This window comes from Meleagris gallopavo, chromosome 20 (assembly GCF_905368555.1).
Source record: "Meleagris gallopavo chromosome 20, MGAL_WU_HG_1.1, whole genome shotgun sequence".
In the NCBI taxonomy this organism is placed as follows: Eukaryota; Metazoa; Chordata; class Aves; order Galliformes; family Phasianidae; genus Meleagris; species Meleagris gallopavo.
In genome coordinates, this window is record NC_139423.1 from 7083711 (window position 1) to 7096628 (window position 12918).

The 12918-nt window shown below is 57.1% G+C and overlaps 1 protein-coding gene across 5 annotated transcripts in view; it reads right to left on the reverse strand.

The window, feature by feature from the left end:
• The window catches only part of ARSG (arylsulfatase G), a 40111-nt gene that overhangs the window by 1707 nt on the left and 25486 nt on the right, over positions 1-12918 (reverse strand). For all 5 annotated transcript variants that reach the window (XM_085240144.1, XM_085240145.1, XM_085240147.1 and 2 more), the window contains 7 exons: positions 12779-12890; positions 12316-12453; positions 9602-9786; positions 8918-8998; positions 6050-6158; positions 2795-2915; positions 174-264 (listed from right to left, as the gene is read on the reverse strand). In XM_085240144.1, coding sequence (XP_085096270.1) covers positions 174-264; positions 2795-2915; positions 6050-6158; positions 8918-8998; positions 9602-9786; positions 12316-12453; positions 12779-12890 — 837 coding nt within the window. The remainder of the gene's footprint in view (positions 1-173; positions 265-2794; positions 2916-6049; positions 6159-8917; positions 8999-9601; positions 9787-12315; positions 12454-12778; positions 12891-12918) is intronic.

Below are 12918 nucleotides of genomic sequence, written 5' to 3' on the forward strand. Positions count from 1 at the left end.
CCTTTGCTAGGCTGAGTGCTTCTGAAGCACCAGCACTGTGACACGCACACACTCCTTGCTGGGCTTGCTCTTGTTGGTGTTAATCTGATTTGGTTTTCACCCATCCCTGCAGGGAATTGAGAAGTCCAGAAGTTGTTGTCCTTGACTTTAGCTCTGTAAAGCAGCTGCCCTACCTGTGGTGTAGAACGCCTTGTACTGAACCAGCCGCAGCGCCTCGACCGCCCCGTCCTTCCCTGCTGCCCCGCTGTTGGGGTGAAGCAGCATCTGAAGGAAGAACACAACACAGCCCACTGCAGAGAAAACCTGCTCTGTCCCAAGATCTCCCAACGTGGGGTCACCTTCCCAATAAAAGCACACATTTAGAGGCATTGCTCAGCCCAGGAGCTGCAGCATCAACCCGAGTTCTGCCTGCTGTGCCCACAAAGGGAGTCAGGGTGAGGAGGAAGGAAAGGAGGGAGGGGTGGGTCGAGTCTCTGCTCTTTGGTATTTAGGACACTTGATGCCTTGGCACATGGCAGTGAGAGACAAGTGAGCTGGACGGTGCGGTGTGCGCGTCCCTCTGATCAGATCTGCTGCAGAGCCAATGGCTTCGCTGAGTGATGAGTCACCAGAGGTTTCCTCCCTGGGAATTGAATTTAAAAGTGATTCAAGAAATTTCCACTGTGCTAAAAATTAGAAACATCTGCCGAAGTTGTAGGCAGCTGCGGTGCCAAGTTTAGTAACAGTGTTCGCAGCTGATCAGCACTGTAATGACCTAGCAGGTGTCCGGCGCAGGGCCCTGTGGCACTGATTGCTCTGCCCGGCACCCCCAGCAGAGCCACGATTCGGGGGGAACTTCCCATGGCTCTCAATTTCCTCTCCTGCCCTCAGTTGCAAGGCAAGAGAGGCAGAAACGCCATCTGAAATTCAGTTTTAAGATGGTATTTTATGGGGGAAAAAAAATGAAAATCTGAGCTGAGGAGGTGGTGTGGTGCACGTCTGCTGCAAGGAGGAAATCTGTACTGCCATCCGCTTGTGCTGGCACCCCTCTGGAAGAAACAGGTGGCTCCAAAGCAGAAATCAGCAATTATTTTAGGGTGCTTGAAGCCAAACTATCAAGAACTGAACCTATCTGTCCGCTTCCAGCTTTACAGCTCAGCTTTGCTTGTCCCCTTTAACTTGAGCAGCATGGGCTGGATGGTGCTGTATGGCTGCAAAGCACCGAAACAAACAGCAAGCTTGCTCACGAGCTGCCTCCTGGAGCCCCAGCACGAGGGGCTGACTGCACACATAAAGAGTTTGCTTCAGCTGAGCCCTTTCAGGAAACATTCCCAAGGTTTGCAGCCAGTGACTTTGTTATTAAAAACAAAAAGAAGAAATAGGAAGAAGAAAGACAAACCCTCTCCCCAGAAAACCCTCCGTCCGCACGTAGAGCTCCGGGCTGTTTTCACAAGTGAGCCGTGCGTGGGGAGGAGGAGCACAGCCCTCTGACATTACGCTAATGGAAAGAGCGTATTTGTGTGACACTCGTACCCTTGATACATTTCGTGTGATGTGTTTATTTTTACTGTAAATAGCCTTTGCTCAAAACAGGGCCTTGGCTGCTGCCCAGTTCTGTCACAGGTTGTGCCGGCGCTGAGCCGGGCTGGGACACAAGCAAGGTTACGTCCGCACCGTGAGCTCAGCCCCCACCCGCCCGAGTGGGAAAGCAGCTGTCAGCAGCGTGCGTGGATCCAGCGACCGGGCGAGAAGAGGAACTGCTCCGGGAGGATTTGTGTCAAGGAAAACCCTGCGACATCAAAGGTGGTTTTGCCATTAAGAGATGAAAGCGCCGCGCTCCCGCTGCTGAGCCGGGAGGGGATGAGCGCAGACGAGCGGTGCACGGGGAGATGCTCGTTGCACTTGTCTGCAGGGCTGCAGGGATGGGCAGGGACAAACCCTCCTGGGACAGAGCAGCTAGGACGGGCAGGGCCCTGATAGCGGCACAACACCCCCGAGAGCACCGGGGCGGCAGCAGCTGGGGGCTCAGCCCCGGTTTGGGGGATCGCCTCCTGGTCCCAAGCATGTAGTAAGGGCTGGTGAGGGCGGCTCCACTCTGCTGTGCCTCTGCAAGAAGAGGGTTAATCCCTGAGCCATGTCCCATCCGCTCCCACGGTTTATCTCACAGTTCAGTAGAAGGTTCCATAAATACGAACTAAATACCAAAACCCTGATGGACGCAGCTAGCAGATCCAAGATTCCTGCTGGGAGCAGGCTCGTGGTGCTCACAGGAGAGCCGAGTTTGAAAAGCAAAACCAGGCTCTATCTGTGGGTCTGCTTTAAAGCCAAACTTCTTCTTATTCAGTTCAGTGAAAAACTTGTAAAATTCTGAGAAAAATATATTGCTGTACTTCTCGTTCTGGTAGCTGCGTTTCTCATGCCTAAAGGAGCCGTCAGCAGCTCCTATTGTTGCAGGGGCAGAGAGCTGCAGGGCACGGGGCTGCCTGCCCCACTCAAACATCAATAGCGGGCACCTTTCTGAGCCAAGGAGCTCAGAGAAGGAGTGCTTAATTACATCTCTATCTGTCAAGATCAATAAAGTAGATAGAAGGAGGTCTGAGCCCCAGGGATCCTTTGTTTCCCATGCCTGTGCACCTCTCGTGACCAGGAAGGAGCAGCCCGCGCTGTGCCCGTGGGGCCACAGGAGGGACGATGCTCCAGTTTGAAATCATTTTCCCTTTTTCTATCACAACAGACTCCACTAAAGATTCTGTCCCTTTCTTCTTGCAGCCCCCCTTTAGATCTGAGGACATCCCCAGGATGGGGCTCTCCTTACCTTGTGTCCCACGTCTGACAGCCCGAAGAGAACCGAGGACACGTCCATGCCATCAAAGCGCCTGTTTGGGGGAAGTGTGGCTCCAGCCAGGGCCACCAGCGTGGGGAAGACGTCCAGGGTGCTGGGGAAAGAAGCAGGTTCCACCAGAGTACAGAGCAAAGCCCCCAGCCCCACCTGCACCCGCTACCCCTTGCTTGGGGGCCCTGGCTGCTTCCCTACAGCAGAGCAGGGTGCAGCCCCCGCCACGTCGTCCCCCCGGGCACATGGGGAAGGCCCCGGGTCACCCAGCACAGAAAGTGCTAGCACAGGGACTTTTTACGCCAATCCCAGCAGATCCCGCAGCCCCAGGAAAATGTGGTCTCGCTTTTGCCTCGCACAGCACGAGCCATAGCAGCCAGAATGGAAAATGAGAGCGGTGCTATTTTGTGCACTTATACCAAAATGCCTGTCAGCATTTCCACCATAATCCTCTCTTTTCAGGGGCCTCCGCCACAAAAAATCTCTCAGGGCTGGGTCTTGGTTGCATGGGTGACCCGGTGCCCTCTCACTGCCAGTGCTGACACGGAGGGCAAGCGAGTCGAGCAAAGGCACGTCCTGCTGCAAAGCACACCTCCCTCCTGGGCAAGTGACACACGGCAGTGCTGCGCTCCCTGGGCAGTTGGCTCGGCTGGGCTGATGCTTGCACCGTGCACCCTGCACCCTACCAAGAGCTCTGGGTCCCAGCATCCCCCAGCTGAGCACCCCAGGGCGCAGCAGCAGTCACACTGTAGGAGCAGGGCCCCTCGCCTGGTGCACACAGGCTGTTGCGTGAGCAGAGAGAGCAAACAGCCCAGGACTTTAGGGCCCCTGTTTCTCCCATTCAATGAGTTTTAATTTAGCTGCTAAGAGACGGAGAGGACAAATAAGAACAAACAATGCTGAGGAGAGCTGAAAGGCAGCCCCGGCTATGCAGCTCTCATGGAGACGGCCGGAGCAGCCAGGAGGCACCAAAATCCTCGGCTCCCCACTGTGCAGAGCTGGAGTGCATCCCTGCAGGATCACACTGAGCCCTGCACGGGGCTGTCCCACATCGCTGCTGCAGTACTCAGCACCCACGGGGTGCAACCCCAGCACTGTGATGTGTCTGTACCCATCCCGTGTGCAATTATCCTAAATCAGCAGCTGGATCCCCTTGGAAACCATCACAGCTCATAAAAAGGGCAAAGCAAGAAGAACTGGGACAGTGTCAGACAGGTGCAAGCAACACGCTGAGATGAAAGAAGGCATTTTTCAGCACTTAGCAAAGGCTCCATGGGTACGGATAGGCTCCCAAATTCCCAGCTTGAGCTCAGCACTCGCAGCAGCAGCCCTGTCCCTCGCAGCGCCGAGCACTGCGCTCTGCTCACTTCTTGGCCACTCCACTGACCCACTTCCTCAGCACCCTGCAGGGTGCGGGGCATGGCAGGGGCTCCCACCATTAGCTATAATTAAGAAGAGCCGATGAAGCAGCTCGGTGCAGGGCGCGGTGCGCGGGTGCAAGTCCATGCAGCTCCAGCTGCTGCCTCCCCAGCCGCCGGCCACGCTCACCTCCTCTCACCCAGCAGGGAGGTAACGAAGAGAGGTGATGCCACACAGCCCCGGGCAGAAAGAGGGCCGGGCTGGGGAGCTTTCTCCCAAGTCAGGCTGTAATCACTGCCAACACTTCCTAACCCCAGGGCAGGAGGATGCAGGTAATGCCTGCCCTTGCCCAGCCCCATGTGCAGCCTAGCAGAGGTCACCTCTCTCCAGGACAGGATGAACCAACCTGCTCAACTCAGAAGCATTAGGGTGGGACCGCTGCTGAGGTCCCCAGGAGCCCTGTGTCCCATTGCAGTGACCCCCACAGCCCCACCGTGCCGCACAGCTCCAGCTGCACAGCCGGGTCGGGCTGGGTGCCAGCACAGCTCCAGCCCACAGCTGGCAGCTCCCTGCCCTGGGTTGGTTTGTGTATCACACGCCTGAACTTTACGAAACCTCCCTGGGCTGTTGGCTTTGAATTTCCACGGTGGAGGCAGGCTCCTCTGTAGGCATTTCTGAATAAGCAGCTGGGTCAGCAGTGGTGAAAAGCAGGATGGGCTGTGCTTCCTGGAGGTGCCCCGAGGTGCGATGGGGCTCAGTGCAGGGACATCAGCACCGAGGTGACCACAGCCAACCGGCACAGCAACCACACGTGGCTGGAGCTGCACAGCTCTGCAGCCAATGTGTGGGCATAATCAGACCCAGCGTCGCAGCTTTGTCTTCAGAAGAGTACAAAGTAATAATGATAAAGAGCTGAGGAAAGCCCTGGGGAATGGTGGAGCCCCTGCGTAAGCAAGCAGTGTGTGCAGCATAGCCCGGTGCTGGCAGCTGTCTGCATTTACAGCCGCCCAACCTGCTGGACTGGATCTGGGAAATGCAGGAGATAAGGAGTGGGAGATAACCGGGTCCCCTGGGGCTGCTCTGTGCAGGGGGATGCAGGCTGGAGTTCCCCATGCAGGGAGGGATTTGCAGGTGGAACCCCAGGCGTGCCTGGTACTGCACTCATCAATCAGCAAGCATCAGAACTCCAGTGCATGCCTGTAACCATCAGCCTTACAGAAATCCCAGAGCTCTTTGCTGCAAGGAGGGATGCAAGTGCTGCAAGTGCTGCAAGAACTGCAATGAGAGCTGCCAGGAGAGCGGCAGCATTGCTGCCATATGGCTTTCTCTGTGCCAATCCCTGCAGTGCCACCATCCCCATCGTGTCCTGTCCCCTCTGCTCTCACCCATGTGCAGGAGCAGCTCAGGACTACCTCGGAGCGGGGCTGCTCTGCCTGCCAGCACTGTCCCTCCGGACGGCCTTTCCCACAACCGCACCCTCCTTCACATTAAGCCATTTGCAAACCACAAAGCCTAAGCCTGCTTCTCGGTGGAGAGAGAGAACATCGTCATCTTTTAATTACCGGGAGGCACTCAGCCACCGAGGGGAAGAGAAGCACGGAGCCCTGCAGCTGCTAACGCGGATCCACCAGCCGCACAAAAAGAGCTTTCAACTCCTATTTGCTGAAGCATTAAAGTCTTTGGGGAGAGGACAAAAGTGCGGCGTCATTCACAACGCAGGCAATGCCCAACCAGGGCCCCGTGCTGCCAGGACCCAGATAACCACATGGCTTTGGGGCTGTCAGCACGTGTGGCAGCGTGACCTTGCAGACCCACAGCATGAAACACAGCGAGCTGTGGCACAGGCACAGCCCACCCCACTTCCCAAACCATCCCTACCTCAGCATGGCGCGGCTGCTCCGCTCGGCAGGGACGTGGCCAGGCCAGTACACCAGTGCTGGCACCCGGTGCCCTCCTTCCCAGGTGGTCTGCTTGGCAGGGCTGCCTCCTGCAAGAGAGAGCAGAATGCTCAGCATCACCTGCATGGGAGCTGTGAAGCGGTGGGGACCCTCTGACCCAGAGCTGCTCCGGAAACAGGAATGCCCTGGGACACAGAGCACTCAGAGGGAGGAAGGTAGCAGTGGTTGGAGCTGGGTCAGGGGAGGGAGAAGAGCTGGAGGAGTTATTACAAGAAATAGGAAGAGGGTGGGAAAGGGGCTCAGCATGGCATTGCCTTTGGTTTCACATCTACTCCAGCAGGAAGTGATGAGAAATGGAACTGAATACTTCCGTCCACCTCCGTGGCTTGGGGCAGGTAGCGAATGCAGGCATTGGTTCTGGGGGCTCCCAGCCATGCCCACGTGTGTGTGCACAGGTGCAGTATCTGACAGCACATCAGTGGTCCCCAGTCTCATTAAAAACACATCCCCGCTGCTGACTCTGCAGCAATCCCACCTGCTGACCAATTAACCCTTTTCCTTGCTTTCTTGAACAAAGTCTGGGAAGCACAGAGGTGGGAGAGTCACCAGGCCCTGCCTGCAACTGAGGGCTGAGCACCACAGAGAAGGGCTGAGGATGTAAGTGGGGACGCTGAGCAATAAAAAAATGTGCTGAGCAGCATGACGGGGCTGCTGGTGGGTGTCACCGAGCTGCTGCCTCTGCTGCAGCACCAAGGGCCCCAAGCAGCTGGGGGAAGGGGTTGGGCATGGGGCGAAGGGAACATCCCAGCCCCATTCACTGCACGGAGCTCCTAAGTGGCCACTGCCCTTTGTCTGCCTGGCTTTCAGTGTGCACATGGCAACGGTGCGTGCCCGCAGACATTTCCTTTGGCAGAGGCAGCAGCCAGGGGATGTTCCTGCTGCGGGACCCCACGGCCAGGCACGGCGCTTCGGGACGCACCGCGCCTCCTGCGTGTTCAGCTCCCCTAGGAAATGATATCAATTATAACAAGCATTAAATAATCCTCGCAGTATTGCACCTACGTTTCAAGGGATTTGCTGCACAGCGAGCAGCCTGGGGGCAGCAGGAGGAGGGCAGCAAGTCTGTCCGTCTGTCCATCAGTCCGCAGCCAGAGCAGCCCTGGGACAGATGCTGTGCCCCTGCTTCCCTGCAGCCTGCCTGGTACGGCTTGGAGCAGGCTGGGAGCCTGCACTGCCCATGTATGAACTCATGTTCCACATTCAGCACTGAACTGGGCTGCAACACCCTAGACCCAAGCAAGGATTTTACTCCGGAGCAGGGATAATGCAACCATTCTGAGGCCACTTTCCAGGAATGCAGAGCTGAGCATTCCCATGCAGGGATAAAAATCACTGTGTCCCCACTCCTCAGTGGGATTGCAGACCTCCAAACTTGTCTCTGAACATACTCACATCCCAAGACAAATGTGTCTCTTCCCGGGCACTTGGGAACAAGGGATGGGGTTGGGTTTTCCGGGTGGGCAGGGGGCTTCTAGGGAGGGAAGGGGGCTTCTAGGGAGGGAAGGGAAGCTCTGCCCTCAACTTGGAGCTGGGGGGCCCAGCACTTGTGTTTGCTGTGCTCTGCGTGCAACGGCCAACTGTATCGAAGCAAGTGGAAAACATTCCTGGAATTTGGGTTGGACCCTAAAAGGAAACGCCAAGCTCTGCGAAATGTATATAACCCTGAGCAACAGTTCCTCCCCTTCCTCTCTGTCCTCCCCGGCGTGGGGAGGGGGAGATGCCCAGGCGGAGGCTATCTGACCACCAGCTGGTGGCTACGGGCAGCCCACCTTCCTCCAGCATCCCGTGCTCCCCAGGGCAGGGTTGTTTTGGCAGGGCCGCATGTGGGCAGCGGGATGCTGGAAAGGGGCCGTGTTTTTGTAGGTTTGTTCCCGAACGCCGCGTTGCCCGTACCATCTGCTCCAGCTTGTGACCATTGGTTGCTCAAGAGAAACCCAGGTCGTCGGCAGGGCTTGTTTACTAAGAAAATGAAGGTTACGATTTCTTCCCAGGGTTGGAGCACCCGAAGGAAGGACCCTGGGAACCGGAAAAGGGAGCGGGGGGAGCCAGCGGCTGCCAGCCTCACGGCCGTGCTCACACAGCACCGGCAGCGGCTTCCTCCCCCGGGTAGGTGTCAGGAAGCAGATGAGGAAAGAAAGAAGAGCTGCCTCCGTGTCCCCCCCGCTGCTCCCCTCCCGCACTGACCCCGAGCAAACGGGGAAACATAACCCGCCACACATTTACAGTGCGTAATACAAGCAGAAGTGGGAAATGCCTGACTCATGCATGTTTCTGGCCGCTCCGGCTGAAAGAAACCCACCAACCAGATGGCTTGGCCGGAAAAGGAGGAAATAATAATAATAATAAAAACAAAACAAAACAAGAAGTTAGAAAGAAAATACAACTCCCGCTAGGCTGGGCTTCAGGGAGCTGGGCAGGGGGTGCAGGGGCACTGAGACCCGAGGGGATGAAGGGCAGAAACTGAATGCTCCATCACCTGCAGATCCCAGGAGCTGAAGCACCCCACGAGCTGCTGCATCAAAGGGATGAAAGCAGCGGCCACTGATCATCAGCTTGCCAAAGGTTTGGGGTAACAGGAACCTGGCGGGTTCCAGTCCCACCTGGTTGTAGTTTTGGGGGAAAACGGAGGAATAGATGGATCACCACATCTGTTTTGAAATACAAGAAACTGCTGGAAAGGCTGAGGAGAGAGAAGCGTTCCCCACTTTCTGCCCACAGGCAGAGCAGGGCTGTCTGGCATCAGCTCTGTGTACCCCCCCTGGAAGCCCCCCCAGCCCCTTGAGGTCACCTCGTGCCCTCTGCCAGGCCCCCAGCAGTGGCCCCAGGCGTCCCGCCAGCTCACACTTCTGCATCCAAGGGCCGTTGTCACCTGCAAGAGACAGAAATGTCCCCATGAGCAGCAAGCAGGGGCACCTCCGCTCTGCAGGGTGACGGAGGACAAGCAGCCCCCACACTTCGTCTGGTCCCCTGGGTGCTGCCCTACACCAGCAGGAGCAGCGCAGGGCCTGGCAGCAGAGCTGCTCTTGTTCCTGAAGGTTTATTTCCAAGAGATGGGGCCCATTTCTGGGGGTCCCAGGTAAGCAGCTGGAGCAAAGCCGGGGCACAGAGGTGGCTGTCACCAGCTCTGGGCACTAATGAGCAGCAGAGCAGTTCCTGTGCCAGGAGCAAAGTGTCCTCATTAGGGAGGCTGCACAGCGCCAGTGGATTTGGGCTTCTTAATGAGTGTGGATTTGAGGTTCAATTAGGCAGGCCATGCCCGGGGTGGGGGAGGGGTGGCGGGATGGGCACTGGCTGAGCTGCTGCCCATAGGGCCAGCACAGGAGCCACATCCCCACAGTGACAGCCCATGTTCCACCGGTCCTCCTGTCACAGCACATCAAGGACTGCGGAAAAACACCAGTCCCACTTCTTTGTGCCGCTGGGGCTGGTGCACAGCCATCACCCACCACCACGGCCAGTTGCAGTGCTTTACCTGTGAACCACAGCAGCGTGCTGCCCTTCCCACAGCTGTCGGCCAGGCGCTTGACACGTCCCACCAGGGCATCCATCTCACGCAGGGCAGCCCCATAGGTGCCCCCGTCCCGTGGTGGGGCGATCTGCAGTGGCACGTGCATGTGGGCCAGCGCCAGATAGAGGAAGAAGGGACGGCTGCCGTCCCTGAAAGGAACAAGGGGAGAGTTCAGCGAGGTTGGGGTGAGGTGCAGGGGGTCACAGCCGAGTAGGGGATGTGGTGTGGTGGCCCTTCCTTGCAGGAGCAGCAAACTTGCTATAGCAAACTCTGCCACCCTGCAGGACGCTCAGCCCCCAAAACACAGAGAACCACAGTGGGGAATGAAAGCAGAGGCCGCCTGCCCCCAGGCAAGTGGGAGACGTTCCCAGACCACTGCTTGGGCAACGCTGGGTGAGCAGCACCTGCCCCAGCACCATGCCGGGAGGAAGCGGCAGGACAGCACGTCTTCACTGTCAGTGAGTCACTCTTTCCCCACCGAAACCTCCCCAGTGCTGCTTCCTCTCCCCCTGCTCCCCCCGGTGCTGACCTTCCCCAGGGCACCCACATTTGGGATGAGCTCGTCCCTTCCTCCATCTCCCACGTCCTACAGCACATCAGCCATGGGCAGAACGCCCCGCATCGATGCTCCCCTTCCTCTCCTTATGCAAGAGGAGAGGCAGCAAGGCGGCTGTTTGCTTTTAAATCACCAGAGGACACGTCCTGTTTTCTTGTTTATGGCTATATTTATCTCCTCCAGTGTGGTTGCTCTTCCTCAGGGAGCTCAGAAGGGAAGGGTGGGATGGCGGGGAGGGGCTGGATCCCTGGGATGTTCTGGTGTGGGTGCCCCATAGCCCCACTGTGGCCAGAGAGAGCTGGGGGCTGCCAGGCTCCCACCGAACTGCAATTCCTTTCTTTGCCCCCTGTGCATCACTCACCTTGGGATCTCAAACTAAGAAATCTCACCCTTCCCACAACAGCCATCCCATCGCAGGGCAGAGGCGGAACCCCGCGTGGATTTGAGCCCTTTCAGCACCCTGCAAACCAGCAGGATTTGGGAAACAGAGGGGCCGGCTGCACATTTCTGCAACTGGCACTGCGAAGCACTGCCTCTTTGGGATTTCTGCATTGCCTGTGGGATTTCTGACACCCTGGAACAGGGGAGCATGGTTCAGCTCCCAGTGATTGCCCGCTGTCTGTGAGCCAGCAGAGCACAGCAACCTGCCTGAGCCCTACCCTGCAAGGAGCCACTCGGCTTCATGCAGAAACCTCCTCCACCATACAAAAATGCTTAGCATCCCCTTCACTTCTTATCAGCAGCAGTGCTCCAATGTAGCCTGTGATTACAGCTCTCATGGGGCAGGTCTGTTTCTCGTACCGCTCTGGCTCACACCCAGAGCCCCAGCATGAGTTTGTCCCATGCAGCTCCAGGGGAACTCTCAGACCGGTAGAAAACAGTGCGCAGGGATCGTTATCCTGGCACCCCACTGAGAGCCCTGCTCGCCTTTTGCATCTACATTTCATAGCTCAGCCCCTCTCCTGAAAACTGAGCAAACATTTAATCAATAACTTAAGACTTGATGTCCTTGGCTTTTGCTCCTGTGTTTGTTGTGCTCTAAGCGTCCTGGCCAGAGCAAAATCTCACTGAATTGCTCAACCTTGACACGACTGGTTAAAAAAACAGCGAGATGACAAATCCTGTGTTCTTTTCGTTGCCCCATAATGAGTGAGTCAGGCAGAGGAAAACTGAAATAAACCATCAAAGGAGAGGAAAGGCAGGCACCTGTTTAATCCTGTTCTCTGTAAACGCAGATAACCCCAAGACAGTGCCCAGACTTCTCCAGATCCCTGACACAGCCCTTTCCTTGCAGTCTTCTCTCTGCCTCTCCCATTTCTTTACCCCCCTACAGCACGCAGACCTTTTCCAAGCCCCCCTGCACAAGCAGCCCAGAGCTGTGCCAGGCAGCGGGCACTGTCCCTCAGATGGCCTCTTACAGAGCTGCAGAAAGGCGTTTTGCAAAGTCACAGCTATTAATCCTTGAATAATAGGGATTAGCATTACGAAACCCATCGGCAGGGCGTGGGGGCTGCTGTTTCCCGGAGGTGCTTTTGCTCCCTGGGGAGCAGCAAACCTGGGCTCCGTGTTTCCCTGCACCGCAGGGAAAAGTCACCCACGAAACGCGGTGACTCCAAGGCCTTTATTTGGGTGCAACACCCAGGATGCTGCCTGCACCTCCCAGCACATGCTGCCCAGCAGCTGTCCCCTGTCACCTCTGGGCGACACCAGCACAAGGACAGCGGCACGGAGGAGGATGGATGCTTCCCTTCACTGCTAGCCTGGATGCTGGTGCACGTCCAGCCATGAAGATGCCCCCAGATGAAAGGCTGTGACCTTTGCGGTTAGATTGTATTTATAAATCCCTTCGCATGTGATTCTCTGAAGGCCAAAACATTTCTATGGGAGCCCTGTGGGACCTTGGAGCAGCTCCTTCCTTACCCAGAACATCAGAAAACAAAGCCTGGAGACTCCATCTCCGCAGATCTGCTCACCCAGTACAGCACTGCCACTGTTCAGCTGAGCTCATGAGTTCTAGGCATGTGAATTCTGGCTGCCCCAGGATGAGCAGAAAGTGCTTGCCAGCTTCAAGATCTGGTGTGGGGAGAGGGATGGGGGTGGGGTTGGTGTGCGGTGCCCTCACCTTGCCTGCTGGATGAAGCGTGCTGCCGCCTCCACGTACCGCTCCACCAGGCTGCTGAGGTTGACAGGCTGCTGGATGATAGTGAGGTTCTCAAAGAGAGGAAGGGCTACATCCGTGTAGCAGTCCTTGTTGGTGGGGCTGCAGGAAGAAATCACTGCATTATCATCACTGCAGCAAGGACTGCGATGGCTGGGAGTGGGCACAGAGCCCACTGTTCACCCAGATTTGTAGAATGGCACTGCCTAGGGTGGCAGAGAGGGGACAACGCTGATGTCCCCACGGCGCAGACTGCTCCCTGCCTAGCCAGACCACCCCAGGGCCCCATGCTTCACCTCTCCATGCCATCTGCAAGGAACGTGAGGGAGACCATAGCAGGGAGCAGTTCATCGGACTGCAGCTTGCAAATCCCAAATCCCAGCATTCAAATTGCCCCGTGCATGGTGTGTCTTCAGCAGAGCTGTACCTGGTGGCTGCGCTGTGCTGTGGGCAGGGTGGGCAGGGTGGCACGTTGTAGCCAGGTGTGTCCGTGCAGCCCATGTCGTGGCTGTAGGGGATCCCGAGGTAATAATCGAACCCTGCCGGCAAGGTGGGGGTCAGTGGGGG